This window comes from Filicampus tigris, chromosome 6, assembly GCF_054856515.1.
Source record: "Filicampus tigris isolate MCC_2025a chromosome 6, RoL_Ftig_1.0, whole genome shotgun sequence".
Lineage (NCBI taxonomy): Eukaryota > Metazoa > Chordata > Actinopteri > Syngnathiformes > Syngnathidae > Filicampus > Filicampus tigris.
In genome coordinates, this window is record NC_141222.1 from 12,196,152 (window position 1) to 12,212,500 (window position 16,349).

Sequence of the window (16,349 nt, forward strand, 5' to 3'; positions counted from 1 at the left end):
ATTAACCGCAACATTGAGCCATTTTGTGTAAATCCAGTGGCTGTAAACATACCAGCCGCTTGTACTTCAATATATTGTCCCACGGTATTTGTTTTTCTGAACAGATGTTATGCTTTTCTCTTGCAAGTAACTCAACAATAATTTTTCGTTTCAACTTCTCATCTTTCAGTCTTTAAGCCCGAGGAGTTGCGGCAGGCCCTGATGCCGACTTTGGAATCCCTCTACCGACAGGATTCAGAGTCACTGCCCTTCAGACAGCCAGTCGACCCGATGCTTCTGTGTATTCCAGTAGGTAGCACATGAAAACATGCATCACACAATGAACATACACCTTTGAAAATGTGTGCTCACTGTCATGAAATGTTTTAGGGATGGGCATAATAAGGGGAATTAATCATTTTTTAATCAAACAATGTTGTCCGTCATGTGGAATTTATCATGCTACATTCATAAAACAAAATATATAGGTGTATACAAGTATAAACAGGTGAGTGTAGCACTCTGAATATTACACACAAGTAAGTAAAAGTGTTGTTGGCTATACTGCAGGGAAAACAGACCATCCAGCACTAAATAACAAAATTCTATTTTTGTGCATCAATGAAAGCAGGTAAATGTGTGAAATAAGTGAAAGGCCGCATACGACTCAAATTAAGTTAGCGAATATGAATGTATAATGTTGATAGCAACACACTAATAATTCACTAAGCATTAATATGAACCTTATAAACATACATACTGTATACTTGTACTGTATACTTAACTCATTCACTGCCAGACATTTTTAGACCCTCTTTTACCCCAACGTTTGAAAAAAATTAACAAAAATGAATAAAAAAAAAAGTTCCTGTCAGCCATGCACAAATTGAGTAAGCATTTTTTGCATTTGTTTGACGAAATTTTTGTAGTAACACACTAATAATGCATTCTAAGCGTAAATATAAGTCTTTAAGCATACATATACAGACTATACTTTTTGCATCTTTATGTACATATTAGACATTATGTTCCTGATGGTATCAGTGACTGTCATTCCCCGTCAGGTGTGTTTGAAGCGGGAGACATCTAAAACAGGCTAGATAGGGGCTCTTGAGGGCCGGATTTGGGCACGCCTGCAGTAGAGTAAACCTTGAACCGGGGCTGAACAATTAACCATTTACAATATAATAGTTATGATTTAATAAAATGTGGTTTGCTTATTGGCTGCGATTTGATTGGTCGTCTAGAGCGAAGGGGCGAGGTTCAGAGCAGGCAGAGACTGCAGCGCTCTGATACATGACGTGTGCGTGCGACTAGAGCGGTGACAAATCAAACCGGAATCCTCTTTTCAAATGATTTGAAAAGGGAAACGCGGTGAAAAGTTGTCAGCGGTCACATATTAAGAAGATAACTCTGTAGGTCTGTATGTGGCCAGATGTTGCGTCATCTGTTTGCATGAATGAAACTGAAGACAGATGAAACGTTGTTCCTCATTTTTTTGATGAGTCGGCGGCGCCGCCGCTTGTAATGGCTGCTGGCACTTAGCGGATTTTAAAATCAGAAAATGTTATGTCAGAAGCAGGTATAATCTTACTTTTCTTGCACGTTAGCTTGTATCACTGCTCTGCTGTGTAACCCAAGACTTGTCCTTTTCTCTCTGTAGGACTACTTTGACATAGTTAAGAACCCAATAGATCTGTCCACAATAAAGCGCAAACTGGACACAGGCCAGTACCAGGACCCATGGCAATACGTTGATGATGTCTGGCTGATGTTCAACAACGCGTGGCTGTACAACCGCAAGACATCCCGTGTGTACAAATGTTGCTCCAAGCTGGCTGAGGTTTTCGAGGCAGAGATCGACCCAGTCATGCAAAGCCTGGGCTACTGCTGTGGGAGGAAGGTATGATGTCCAAGAAATAATGTATGATATTATTCTGACACATACTATGAATGAGACGCATTTACTTGTCAAAGATTAGCATTATTGTATGTCAGTTACATTAAATCGCAAACTTTTTTTTTCCTTTTGAGAAGTTTTGACTTTTTTTTTTTTTTTTTTGTCATGTTTTGTGCAGTTTGAGTTTTCCCCCCAAACCCTCTGTTGTTACGGTAAACAGCTCTGTACCATCCCAACTGGAGGCACGTACTACAGTTACCAGAACAGGTACTCATCAGATCATTTCTGTGTTGTGACAAACTAAAAATACAATCATTTGAATCACACCTCTGCATTCTGTGACACCATACGGTTTCAAATCAGACAACCACAGTGATCAGAGCATCCCAAAAGGCTCGTCACATTTCTAAACACATTGTACAACTGGGAACAACTCACAGAACGCTGCAACATCAGTGGCAAATAATAGCAAAAACACCAAAATAACTTCCATTGCCTTTTATCTTATCCAGCTCATGCACTGTATGGTTGTTTGCGCTATGTTCCATTGCACCCCCTGCAGTATCAACCCTGCAATGACAGTCATCTGCGCGTTGATCACAGGATAATATGCTGCATTCCAGAAAACCTTTTCTCACATTGCAGTTTTACATGCCCACAACTGGACGTAATCTTAAATGGTGTTGTTCGTTTAGGAACTTGTGCTGTTTAAATTTCAGCAATATATGAAACAGTGCGCTCAATGCGAAATGTTCCTTCACCCAGGTACCATTTTTGTGAGAAGTGCTTCAATGAGATTCAGGGAGAGAGTGTGACGTTGGGAGATGATCCTGCACAGCCACAGACGTAAGTAAACAGACTAATAACAAACATAAAGGTCATTTCCCAGTTATGTACATTATGAAAGTACGTGTAGCTCACAGAGCAATGTATTGCTTACAATGTCTGAATTTTTGTCCTTGATATTGTCACGGTCATAGAATTGAGTTCTTCTCAGGCATTCATGCCTGTAATTAATTATGGTGCTAACTTGTACTTTTATCGTACTCGGTTAATGTTTTCAGGCAGTCTGCCTCTGCAAGGCATGCATGGTGGATGAAGAGCATAGCATAGAATTCATGTCTATTCATTATTTTCTCGCCTCTTTTCTTCTCTCCTGTTTCCTGTACATTCCCCATCAGGATGATATCAAAAGACCAGTTTGAAAAGAAAAAGAACGATGTACTGGAACCTGAGCCGTAAGTAGACACAAACTCTCACACTTTGAGTGAGGGAACCTTTTTTATGGTGATATTGCTATTTTACTTTCAGTTTCCTTTAACTTATTAGCCTCAACTCTGTAGCATTGCCTTTTTTGTAAGCGTATCACTCCCTTGCCCATGGCTCGCCAAGTGACATTGGAGCAGCATTGAGCACCCTATGATGGAACTCTCAAAACCCCGTTTTTGTAATAAAAAAAAAAAAACATCCTCCTGTCCAGTGAAACAAAGAGTCTTATTGTTTCAAAGGTCTTAAAAACCTTCCAAACTTAGATTTTTCTTCTTACAAGTTCACCTATGTAACAAGTGGTGTTTGTTACAATAGCTACCGTCGCAGTTTTCAGCGTTCACAGATGATGTTGTCATTGTAAATCTGTCGTATGTTTGCTTCTCTTTAGGTTTGTTGAATGTAAAGATTGTGGACGGAAGATGCACCAGATCTGTGTCTTGCACTACGAGGTTATTTGGCCATCTGGGTGAGAAATCAGTCCTGTCCAAAGTTAACATGGTTGTGAATGTCTCTTCTTCACAATGAATGAGTATTGTATCGAACCCTCACCATCCACAGATTCATCTGTGACAACTGCTTGAAGAAGAGTGGAAAAACACGGAAGGACAACAAGTTCTCAGCAAAAAGTTGGTCCCGTTTTCTCATAATCACCCGTCTTGTTGCGTTATGGTTTTTATCAAGGCATGATGGGAACCACTTTTTGTGTCATATATTTGTTCGTGTGAGTGAGTTGTGTGCAGAGTACTTTCTACAAATTGTTGAAAATAATCAATCAATCAATCAATCACATTTTATTTATATAGCACTTTTCATACATAAAAATGCAACTCAAAGTGCTTTAAAACATTCAAAGCAAAACATAGAATTATCTTCAATCAAAAGAAAAGATAAATTATTTAAAAGTTGTTGAAAGCCAAACTAAAAAGGTGTGTCTTGAGCTTCCTCTTAAAAATATCAACAGTCTCTGCAGACCTGACATCCTCTGGCAGGCTGTTCCAAAGGTGAGGACCAAAATGGCTGAATGCAGCCTCGCCATGCATTTTGGTCCTCACCCTTGGAATAAATAAAAGGCCGGCGCCAGAGGACCTCAGGATCCGCGAGGGCTGGTATGATAAAAGCAAATCAGATAAATAAGATGGCCCAAGACCATTAACACATTTATAAACTAATAAAAGTACTTTAAAATCGATCCTGAAACACACAGGGAGCCAATGCAGCAATTTCAAAACTGGCGTAATGTGCTCCCGCCCTCTGGTTCTCGTCAGCACCCGAGCGGCACCATTTCCCTTTCAAATTCTCAGAAGTATTTTCCTTGTGTGTTTGTACTGTAGGGCTACAGTCAACACGACTGGGAATGTATATAGAGGATCGTGTGAATAAATTCTTGAAGAGACAGAACCACCCGGAAGCCGGAGAAGTGTTTGTGCGGGTGGTTGCAAGCTCTGACAAAACGGTGGAGGTTAAACAAGGCATGAAAACAAGGTGAGAGCACCACATTTCTTTCATTTACACTGCCCTCCATATGTAATTGGCATCCCTGGGTAAGACGTGTTCTTCAGCTTCTAATAAATTCCCTTTTTTTTCTAAATAATATAGGCCAACATTGTTTAAAGAAGAGGAACATCTTTTATTTCAAGCGCATTTATTCAGTGGGGGGGAAAAAATCACACATTAAGAAATAATCACTTTACATCAAATCACGTGGCACAATTATTAGCACCCCTGATGTGAACACACCCCCTTTTTGCCAACAAAACAGCAAAACTATGCTAACTGATGAATAGCTGTCTTAAATGGCCTATCGTAGTTTCGTATGAAGTAAAAATTAATCGACAGTGACTGGAGTAACGATATTCATAAAATGTTGTATTGTGAATAAGAAATTTGTTTGCAACAAGCAATGGCTGACAAAACCGGCAATTCCTTTTATAGGAGGACAAAAATGTTTTCAGCCAACAACAATGGACACTTAGAGAGCTCATATGAAAAGATCTGACTGTAACATTACAACAAATACAGGGATTTCGTTTTTTGTTATCGCGTGGTCGCCATTTGTATAATAAATATGTGCGCCGTGTTTATTGACAAGGATGCGTGGACCAATGAGCATGAGTGGAACGCATAACGTCCTGAAATGTTTTATGAATTGAACAAGTTGCACATCTGCGGTCCGTGTGCAAGTGCACAGCTGCCGACGCACGCACAATGTGGTAACTAGAAGAAAAAGAGGGGGACTTTTAGCCACAGTGCCTGCGTTGGGTGGAGCTTCAAAATGTACCCCCTCGCACGAACGTGACCAGATGAAATTCTTACTCAGACAAGCCCATTTTGTTTACAGTCTCGAGCACTGATGAAGAAAGTAACGTTAAGGCCCTCTTTTCAATCTGTTATACCTACTCAGCATGAATCTAAAACCCGTCTGCCGTGTGCACACAAGGGAGGGGCGTCGATAAGATTTAATTGATACTTCTCTTAATGACACTGCTTAAGAATAACCAAACTTTAGTGTAATGGCACGGACTTATGTACAAGTCTGTGTGTAACAGTTACATTGAGCATAAATTAGGGCTGAAACGAGTCCTTGAGTAATTCAGGTACCTTGATGTAAAAAAAAAATATAATAAATGCTAAAGGCATTTTTCCTGCCTCGAGTATCTTATTTATGTGTACACTGCCAAAAAGTAGTGCTCAACCTAACCACAGCAACAATTGTTTATGACAGTGTTTCTCAACCAGTATGCCATGAGAGATCATCCAATATCAATTGTTTTGACAAAAATTATTTTCTAATAAAAAAAACAACAACTTTCATCTCACTTATTCAAACAATTGTTTTCCCTTGACGACTTTAGGTTTGTGGATACAGGTGAGATGCCAGAGACCTTTCCCTACAGAACCAAAGCACTTTTCGCCTTTGAAGAGATTGATGGCGTGGATGTGTGCTTCTTTGGCATGCATGTTCAGGAGTACGGCTCTGAATGCCCGTTCCCCAACACTAGGTCGGTACATGTAATTTTTCAGCATATGTAGTACAGCACATCTACAGTGGCAGGGGGGCTGCTTTGGTGGATTAAGTGATTTAAATCTCTGATTCATTATCTTCACAGGCGAGTCTACATATCGTATCTTGACAGTATTCACTTCTTCAAACCTCGGGTCTTAAGAACAGCAGTGTACCATGAGATCCTGATTGGCTATCTAGAATATGCCAAGAAACTCGGGTAATTGTCACACTACATGTTTTTGTTCACTTTACCGGCAATTCTCAAGTCTAACCTTTTTGGTCTGTGCTTGTGTAAAGCTATGCTCAAGGCCACATTTGGGCGTGTCCACCAAGTGAGGGGGATGACTACATCTTCCACTGTCATCCACCCGAGCAGAAGATCCCCAAACCTAAGAGGCTTCAGGACTGGTATCGGAAGATGCTGGACAAGGCTTTCGGAGAAAGAATCTTGCACGACTACAAGGTAAGCATAATGACTGGAACACTAAATAACAACATAAAACAGTAAAATAAATAAGAGTCAACAACCTATAAACAGTATATATAGTATTAAGTTAAAATCAGACTACCTAAAAATAAATTAAATGTTGTATGTGTTAAATGGTAATTGAAGAAGAAAACAGATAAATATTTGTCATGAAGCAAAGGAGTCATAATCAGTTAAACGCGAGACGAAAAAGCTGGGTCTTGAGCCTCCTTTTAAAAATATCAATGCACTCACTCTGCGGCCCTGACGCTGTCCGGCAAGCTATTCCACCGACGAGGGCTGTAGACCTGGAACGACGCCTCGCCGTGGGTCTTAGAGTTCACCCTGGGTATTATTAAAAGGCCACTACCAGAGGACCAAAGGGTCTGCAAAGGTTGATATGGCAAAAGATAAGACTAACCAAGATTATGAAAGCTTTTCTAGATTAAAAAAAAGAACCTTATAATGAGTCCTTAAACACGCAAGAAGCCAATGCAGGGCCTCTCAAAATGGTGTAATATGCTCTGTCTTTTTGGTCCTCGTTAGCAGACAGGCTGCTGAAGTTTGCAGTAAGTTACTAACAGTTTGTATGGGAATGCTAGAAAGCAGAGCGTTAACAGTAATCAGTGCCACTGGAGATAAAAGCATGCATTAGCACCTGTGTTTTATCGAGAGGGAAACTGGTGGACTCTGGGTCCTCAAGAGGTTGCCAAAGCAGTAATGCAATTGGAACAAGGAAGGATGTTAAATTAACCCGCTGTCAATTTTTGTATGTTGAGGAGGGGCAAAGCTTAGTTTGTGTTGTTAGTGTGACTTAAGGAGGCTCCTTGTCACATGTGCATGTATATGAACACTTAGGGTGCATTTGTTCCAAACTCAAATCTGTAAGCCATTTATGTTTAAGGGTGGTGTTGTAAGATGAGTTTGAAAGAATATTTAACTGTTTTGGGGTCAAAGTTATAGTTTAAGCTATTATTGACAATTCTAAATAATTATGGGGGGTCCCAATTACTTTAACTTAGTTTTCCCACTATTTGCGGCAGGGTGTGGTTCCTATACCTTAAGAACATCTAAAGTTTGATGGCAAGTTTCCCACTGCGTCACCATTTGCATTTTTTTTTGTTTTTGTTTACGTAGATTTTAACAGAACACATACTAAATTACTTGTGCTTTTTGTCTTCCACTCAGGATATTTTCAAACAGGCAACTGAAGACCGTCTAACCAGCGCCAATGAGCTGCCCTACTTTGAAGGAGACTTCTGGCCCAATGTTCTGGAGGAAAGTATCAAGGAGCTCGAGCAGGAGGAGGAGGAGAGAAAGAAGGAGGAGAACACGGCTGCCTCTGAAACTCCAGAGGTGCGGCAACAGTCTTAAACTTGTATTTTATTCTAGAGTTGATGTTACCGTTTTCCAGATTCCCTATTTATATCTGTGGGATTTCGTCTTCAATGTCCAAGCTTTTTACACCTTTGTAAATAAGGATGCTAAGCCAAAATTGCCCTGTCACATGTATACATGTATGTATGTATGTATGTATGTGTATATGTATGCGTATATGTATGTATGTATATGTATGTGTGTGTATTTGTGTATGTATATATATATATATATATATATACATATATATGTGCGTGTGTGTGTGTGTGTGTATGTATGTATGTATACATGTGTATTTATATATACGTGTATATATGTATGTGTGTATATATATATATATATAATTATATATATGTATGTGTATATATGTGTGTGTGTATATATGTGTGTATATTAGGGCTGCACGATGTTGGAAAAAAATGACATTGGGATTTTTGGGGGGGTTGCGATATATTGCGATGTTAAAAATAGAATTTTCACCAGATGACTTGAAAAGATTTTTTTGGGAATCATTTGGTTAACTCACCATGACATCATTGTATTCATATAATATAATTTAATCCAGACTAAGGCTAGTTCCACACCGCAGGCAAATGAGACCCAGATTGTATTTTTTTGCCTAAATGTGACCTGTATCAGATTTTTTTATGACAGTCTCAACGGCTCAATTCCGATTTGTTTCAAATGCGACCTGGGTCGCTTTCGTATGTGGTCCTAGATCGGATACGTATCCAATGCATTCGCGGTCTGAACGGCCAGGTCACATATATCCGAAATTGGCGTCATCCGGAGCCCAAAATGTGCTCCGCGCAGGCATATACATGTGTATATATATGTGTATGTGTATATATATGTGTATGTGTATATATATGTGTATATGTGTATGTGTATATATATGTGTATATGTATATGTATGTGTATATATGTATGTGTATATATGTATGTGTATATATGTATGTATATATGTGTATGTATATGTGTATATATATGTGTATATATATATGTGTATATATATATATATATATGTATATATGTATATATATATATATGTATATATATATGTGTGTGTGTGTGTATATGCAGGTATGCGTATATAATTTGTTTCAGCCAAGAATTTTCATTTCGGTGCATCACTATTTATTAATATTCTTTGTCCTCTCTTGTTAACTAAATTACATATTTAAGGTAATACTTAAATCTGCTAACAAATGTTCATGCTCTAACTATATGTTGTACTCAGGGTACCCCAAGTGACAGTAAAAATGCTAAGAAGAAAAACAACAAGAAGACAAATAAAAACAAAAGCAGCGTCAGTCGAGCTAACAAGAAGAAGCCTGGAATGCCGAATGTCGCAAACGATTTGTCCCAGAAGCTTTACGCCACCATGGAGAAGCACAAAGAGGTGAGAATCATTTACAGCCAACGTACAAAACAGTTTTCGACCAAGACCAGACCAGCAATTATGGACCTGGACCTGAAGTTTGTTTGTTTATTTGTGACTGTTACTTTGACTGCCGTAGGTGTTCTTCGTCATCCACCTCCACTCCGGCCCCATGGTCAACACTTTGCCCCCCATTATCGACCCTGACCCCTTGCTCTCCTGTGACCTGATGGATGGTCGTGATGCCTTCCTGACTTTGGCCAGGGACAAGCATTGGGAGTTCAGCTCTCTCAGGAGGTGCAAGTGGAGCACAATGTGTATGCTCGTTGAGCTGCACAACCAGGGACAGGACCGCTTTGTGTATACTTGCAATGAGTGCAAGCATCACGTCGAGACACGGTGGCACTGCACAGTGTGCGAGGTCTGTTTCCCCTGTGACACATGCATCTTTCGCATGCTGATCTATTTTTCCCCTGTAGTTGTTTATTGAAAGTGGATATGACTTCTAGTTATTATTTTTTGAAATCTAAATGTTTTGAATGTTTGGGGTAGAGTCACCTTATTTACCTTGTCCCTATCTTCCGTTTCACAGGACTTCGACCTTTGTATTAATTGTTATAACGCAAAGGGTCACGAGCACCAGATGGTGAAATGGGGTCTCGGCCTGGATGACGACAACAACAGCCAGAGTGGCGAGGCCTCGAAGAGCCCACAGGAAAGCCGGCGTTTGAGCATCCAGCGTTGCATCCAGTCTCTCGTCCACGCTTGCCAGTGCCGCAACGCCAACTGCTCCCTGCCGTCCTGCCAGAAGATGAAGAGAGTGGTGCAGCACACCAAGTGTTGCAAGCGGAAAACAAACGGTGGCTGTCCTGTGTGCAAGCAGCTTATTGCTTTATGCTGTTACCACGCAAAGAACTGTCAAGAGAATAAGTGTCCGGTTCCGTTCTGCCCGAATATCAAACACAAGCTTCGCCATCAGCAGCTGCAGCACAGGCTCCAGCAGGCTCACTTGATGAGGAGAAGAATGGCTACCATGCAAGGCAGAACCATGCCGCTACCGTCCCCGCCGGCATCAGCTGCTCCAACGACTCCCACTTCCCATACTCAGCCCAACACACCCCAGACCCCACAGCAGTCGCTGTCCAGTCAGCCTCAGACCCCCAACTCTGCGGGTGTCATGTCCCCCTCTTTCCCCACCGCCCCTCGCAATGGGCAGCCTCAAGCAGCTGTGCCCCAAGGTAAGCCAGGGCCCCAAGCCTCCCCTCTGCATCAGCAACCGTCCCCTGTTCCACAGCCACCTCAGCCACAACAAATGCAGCAGCAGCCCCCCCTCGCTGCTGTCAAAATGGCACGCCGCATTGAGTTGATGGCACAGGCCCAACAGAACCAGCAGAACTATCTGGTCAACATGAACGGCTTGCCCATGAACCCTCAGCAGCCGCAGCAGCGTATGACGGGACCAATGCAGCCACCCATGCAGATGGTACCGGGCCCTCGGGGACCACAGGTCATGCAACCAAACATGGCCCCCGGTCAATGGCCTGGACCCGCAGGACCCATGCAGGCTGCACAAACTCAACAGCAAGGCCTTGTCCCAGGTCAGAACCCTCCACAGGCCATGACCATGCAGCGAGCCATGATGTCCCCTGGACAGCAACCTCCCGGCCAGAGGATGCTCATTCCACAGCAGCCTGGAGCAAGGCCACAGGCACCGCAGAGACCTGGCGCGATAGCCCCCAATGCCCTTCAAGATCTTCTCCGCACCCTCAAGTCTCCCAGCTCACCCCAGCAGCAACAGCAAGTCCTCAACATCCTCAAGTCAAACCCTCAGCTAATGGCTGCTTTCATCAAACAGCGAACAGCCAAGTACAACGCCAACCAACCACAGCAGCAGGCGGGTCAGCAGCCTGGGTTGCCCACAATGCAGACCATGGCCATGCCAGGAGGTACTGTGCAGAGGCCAGGCATGCCATCTCAGCAGCCTCAGCAGCCTCCTGCGCAGGGTTTGGCAGCGATGGGGGCTCAGGGGCAGCTGATGAACGCAGCACATAACACCAATCCGCAAATTCAAGAGCTCTATCGTCGGCAACTCTTAAGACAGCAGCAGCAACAACAACAACAACAGGGAATGATGCCTCAGGGACACCCCGGCCAGTTCCCTGCCCAGACCCAGGGCACAGCAGCTACGTACTCGCAGCTCCGCATGCAACAACAACAGATGCAAGCCATGCAAGCAGGCGCAGGAGCAGCCGGGGGGCCAATGGGCCAGCTACCACCCATGGCTCAGTTGGCTCAGCCAGGCATGGGAATGGATCCTACTCAGAAAATGCTGCACCAACAAATGCTTCAACAGCAGCAGCAGCAGCAGCAGCAGCAGCAGCAGCAGCAGCAGCAGCAGCAGCAGCAGCAGCAGCAGCAGCAGCAGCAGCAGCAGCAACAGCAGCAGCAGCAACAGCAGCAACATCTTCCTCAACAGCAGGCCGTCCTCAAGCAGCACATGACTTCGCCCGCCCAGCCCAGCCCCATGAGCCCCCAGACCCACCTGCTTGCTGGCCAGCCCACACTAGCCAACAGTCTCAGTAACCAAGTCCGCTCCCCTGCGCCCGTTCAGTCCCCATGTCCACCCTCGCAGCCGCCACCACATTCCAGTCCCTCGCCGCAGATCCAGAACCAGCCCCAGCCCTCGCCGCAGCACCCGCCTCCACCCCACTCCAGTTCCCCCCACCATGGACTTGGGGGCCCACTGTCAGGGTCCATGGAACAGGGACACCTGGGGACACCAGAACAAAGCGCCATGCTACCCCAGCTTAACCCTCCTAACAGAGGGGTGCTAAATAGCGACTTGAGTTTAGTGGGAGATGCTACAGGAGACACTCTAGAGAAGTTTGTGGAGGGATTGTAGCATCTTTGCTGGGAAATGAAGAACTAACGCATCTCAGTAGCTGGGACCCCTCCTAAATTCTTCCTAACTTCCCTCAGACTCTTTATCTAAGAGGGCTTTGTTTGTTCTTTCTACTATGGAGATCTTTTTTGTACCTGTATAAAAAAAACTTGTAAAAACAAAAAAGAGAATTTGGTAGAGGAAAAAAAAAAAAAAGTCCAGCACCCCGTGGGAATGAAATATTCCTTAGTTAAGGATTTTTTTTTTCTTCCTGAAAATGTAACGGGGTTTGCAATTCGCTTCTTAAAATGCAATTTAAGTCACAAAGAATATATTTTTTTGGTTGAGACCAAATGTGTTCAATACTCAATTTATTTTTGGTTGGTTCTTGGTGTGATTTCATGCCATCCTCATTTTTTTGTTTTTTTAAGAAAATGTACAATTGCATTATATTATTCATATCTTTTGTACCATTAGAAAAACAACAACCTTTTGTGTTAAGTTTGGGCGCTGGGCCAGGTGTTTGTTCTGTTCTCAAGCTGTCGTTCATGGCATTTGTGGTCATGCGTTATACCATTGCTCCAAGATATGTGCTGAGGGACTGAGACCTATCTCTTCTCTGTGTGTATGAAGAGCACTCAGTTGTATTAAAATAGGAAATGGACTTGTTGTTTATACAGACATGTATACCGGTGCACATGAAGACACAGATGCAAACGTCACGCTCGCTGGAAGAATCAGAGATCCTACTGGTTTCACAAATCCCCTAAAGCTAAGATTTACAGCGTCCATCTCAGATGCCTGGAAGTTGGAAACTTGTTTTCCAGGTGTAGAAAATTGTTACTTCGACACAAAAAGTTTCATGCTTTTTTTTTTTCTTTTTTTAATTCCACACAAATATTGTAAACTGTAAAGATAGTGTGAGAGACCGGTGACCTAAGATGAGGTGCAATGATCATCCACCCTTTAAATTATACACTAAAGTGCGTGTGACGAATGGAGGCACCATCATCAAGATTCTCTTGGAGTCGTCAAGGCTCATTCCTCTTGCGCTAAAACTTGAACGGGTGGGAAGAGTTTGCTTTTTTTCCTATTGTAAATCCACGTATTAAGCAAAATACTATAAATATGAGAGAACGAAAACACTGTACAAACTGGTAAAAGGCTCATTTCTTACTTCTATACCATATTGTTAAATAAACTGCAACAGATGAACTACAGAACTGTTGACTAAATCACGATCAACGATTGCTCCTATATCTTTTGTAAAGGCATCACACGTGGTTAAAGGACGACAGTCTTGAGTCGCTTTATTCCCATGAGCGGTCGCAGAATGCCCATTCATTCAGCCACAGTTCACGACGCCCAGTCAAGTCACTCTACATACTGACATCTCACTTGAGCTGTGATGTTTAAAAACAACAAAGCCACACTCAAAACAAAGAGAAACATCTAGCTTGGTTCACTACAACTACAGTGGACCCCGGTATCCCAGCGGCTAGGCCAGATCGCAAATGGAGAAAAAACATGTTTGGGGGAGTGGTGGGGAGTAATCCGCGAAGATGTGATTCCGCGCATGCCGAACCGCGAGTATGCGGAATTCCACTATTTACTAGGCGCGTTCCAAAGCATCTTGGGAAGTGCGCGGAAAAGTCACATATCCTAGAATCGCATACGTTCGCACAGAGTGGTGTGCTGCGTCGCCTTTTCATTGCAAACACTGGTACATCAAGTGTCAATGTCTAGATTACTAGTTTACGCGACTACAACTTTGTAGTGGACTATGATGATCTTTAACTAAGGAGAAGTACACGGAGACTTGAGACAGGCAGTTTAATGCGCTGTATACATAACAGCAGCAGGTCACGTGAACAGCGTGACCCGGAAGTTAACGTTTGTATTTCCCGTCACGTGACCAGAAGTGTTCAAAAATAATAAGGTGGTTTCTTCGCGCTATGAAATGATCAATATGTCGTTGTAAACGATTCATAAATGTACATTACAAACACGGTCACCAAAGGGATAGTTATTAGTATGAGGCGCAACGTTGATGAAAGTCCGGTGAGAAGGCAATTCATTTATACGACCAGCTAGCTATTACATTCCACCAGTATATTCTATATTTTAGACTGAAGCGTGGAGTATGTATGTATGTATGTAATATATATTTGTTTTCCACAATAGCAACCGCGGATTCTTGAATCAAACTGCAACGTTCTCACTCGTTTGCTATCCGATATGGATAGTTGCCATCGTCGAGTACATAATGGCTTGATCTTTTCAAGGTGACCAGTTCAAAACAGAAGGTTCATAGTCATGAACGACTCGGACCAGGACTTTGTCGACCTCTGCTCAAAGCTGTTGAAACGTTCCCGCAAGAAAGGAGTCGAGCCAAAACGTAGGCTAGCCGACCAGCAGACATCTTGTCAGACCAGCGATGGGGACCAAAGAAATAAGGATAGCTCTGGGTCTCAGCGTATCGGAGGTGAATCACAGTATGCCTGTCGCGAAACACTACAGGTTTCGGGAAACACGAGCAAGGCTGTGCATGATTCAGGAGATACTGTGTTAGCTTCAGTACAAACGACTGGACCGGGCTTGGGGGCAAAAGACAAATTGCTCAGCAGGATGCAACAGTTCAAAAGAGCCAATCTGCCGAAGATGGTGCACAATGTGGAGCATGGCAGGGTTTCCTCTCCTCCACAGTCAGGTGAGATGACATGATGTTCTGTAGATTATTTTTTTCTTTCCCTCCTCCCACCATACACAATACAAGAGATACCATATGAGAAGTCTACACGACCTTATTTAAATGCTAAGTTGTTGATGTAAAAAAGTGAGACCAAGATGAAAAGGGCTGCACGGTATTGCAAAAACGTGCAGAATGTGATATGAGTGTTGAATATAGTGATATCAATATTATTGAGATATTTAACATAGATCTAAAGAAATGGCTTTTGAAGAAATACGTTTTTTTCATGCGGCATAATAAGCAAGTATTCTTAGCTATTTTGTTCTCCTTGATACTGTTCACCTATTGGATGGCGATGTGCATTCAATGTTGCATCTGACTGGTCAAATTCGGCTAAAAGCACAGAATTCTATATGAAATTTACTGCAAGTCTTTGCGATATAGGCATGTTGCATGGTCCATCCATCCATTATCCAAACCTCTTATCATTGTTGCATGAGCCATTATCGCGATATTACGATATATGCTATTAATAATTTCTGACTTTTTCCAACAATGTGATCTGTAACCTCTGAAACGTATTTGGGGAACCTTTTACAGAGGGATAGCGAAAATAAATGATTGAGATGTATACAGTGGGTACGGAAAGTATTCAAACCCCTTGAAATTTTTGACTCTGCTCATTGCCATTTGCAAAATCCAAAAAGGTCATTTTTTTTCCATTAATGTACACTCAGCATCCCATTTTGACAGAAGAAAACCAGAAATGTTCTAGTAGGCTTTTCCTGATGTTTTGCTTTCGAGCAAAAGCTTGAAGCTTTTAACACTGACTGCCGTGGATCTCCGGTTGATCCACATTTAACCGGTAGCGGTGGGCGGAGTAGCCCTTTGTGGATGAGCAGAGCCATTCGTAACTGACCCCACTTCCGGTTGAAGAAAAAGTGCCGCAATGCATGATGTTGCCACCACCATGCTTCACTGTTGATCTGGTGTTCTTTTGGTGATGAGCAGTGTTTTGTTCACGCCAAACATACCTTTCAGGATTATAGCCAAAAAATTCAACCGTGGTTTTATTGAACCATAACACATTTACCCCCATGCAATTTGCGAGGATTCATGTATGTTTTTTTTTCAAAAGTCAGCTGGGGTTGGATTTATTTATTTATTTATAATATAATTATATATAATCATCACTGTGTTTCGTGGTCAAATGTATGCCTTGGAAGTTCTTTTGTACCTATCTCCTGACTGATCTTTCGACTGAGATCCCTCTGATGCTGTGGAAGCAATGTGCACATGCACACCATGACTTGTGCACTAACATGTGACTACTAGAGCAAATGAAGTTAATTTGGGCTTAATCCGAGGTTCTTTAAATGGTGGCAGTTGTGTATATTGAA

At 42.5% G+C, this 16,349-nt stretch overlaps 2 protein-coding genes across 4 annotated transcripts in view; both read left to right on the forward strand.

Annotated features, from left to right (window-relative positions):
- crebbpa (CREB binding lysine acetyltransferase a) overlaps positions 1 to 13,498 on the forward strand; it is a 49,072-nt gene extending 35,574 nt beyond the window's left edge. For all 3 annotated transcript variants that reach the window (XM_086034248.1, XM_086034247.1, XM_086034249.1), the window contains 15 exons: positions 170 to 288; positions 1,643 to 1,882; positions 2,058 to 2,146; positions 2,645 to 2,725; positions 3,061 to 3,117; positions 3,537 to 3,614; positions 3,707 to 3,774; positions 4,480 to 4,630; positions 6,001 to 6,147; positions 6,256 to 6,369; positions 6,450 to 6,615; positions 7,807 to 7,974; positions 9,236 to 9,397; positions 9,516 to 9,797; positions 9,969 to 13,498. In XM_086034248.1, coding sequence (XP_085890374.1) covers positions 170 to 288; positions 1,643 to 1,882; positions 2,058 to 2,146; positions 2,645 to 2,725; positions 3,061 to 3,117; positions 3,537 to 3,614; positions 3,707 to 3,774; positions 4,480 to 4,630; positions 6,001 to 6,147; positions 6,256 to 6,369; positions 6,450 to 6,615; positions 7,807 to 7,974; positions 9,236 to 9,397; positions 9,516 to 9,797; positions 9,969 to 12,278 — 4,232 coding nt within the window. In that variant the 3' untranslated portion in view covers positions 12,279 to 13,498. The remainder of the gene's footprint in view (positions 1 to 169; positions 289 to 1,642; positions 1,883 to 2,057; positions 2,147 to 2,644; positions 2,726 to 3,060; positions 3,118 to 3,536; positions 3,615 to 3,706; positions 3,775 to 4,479; positions 4,631 to 6,000; positions 6,148 to 6,255; positions 6,370 to 6,449; positions 6,616 to 7,806; positions 7,975 to 9,235; positions 9,398 to 9,515; positions 9,798 to 9,968) is intronic.
- Positions 13,499 to 14,178: 680 nt separating this feature from the next.
- Positions 14,179 to 16,349, forward strand: part of slx4 (SLX4 structure-specific endonuclease subunit homolog (S. cerevisiae)) — a 16,070-nt gene continuing 13,899 nt past the window's right edge. Inside the window, exon 1 of the mRNA XM_086034250.1 lies at positions 14,179 to 14,967. Coding sequence (XP_085890376.1) covers positions 14,574 to 14,967 — 394 coding nt within the window. The 5' untranslated portion in view covers positions 14,179 to 14,573. The remainder of the gene's footprint in view (positions 14,968 to 16,349) is intronic.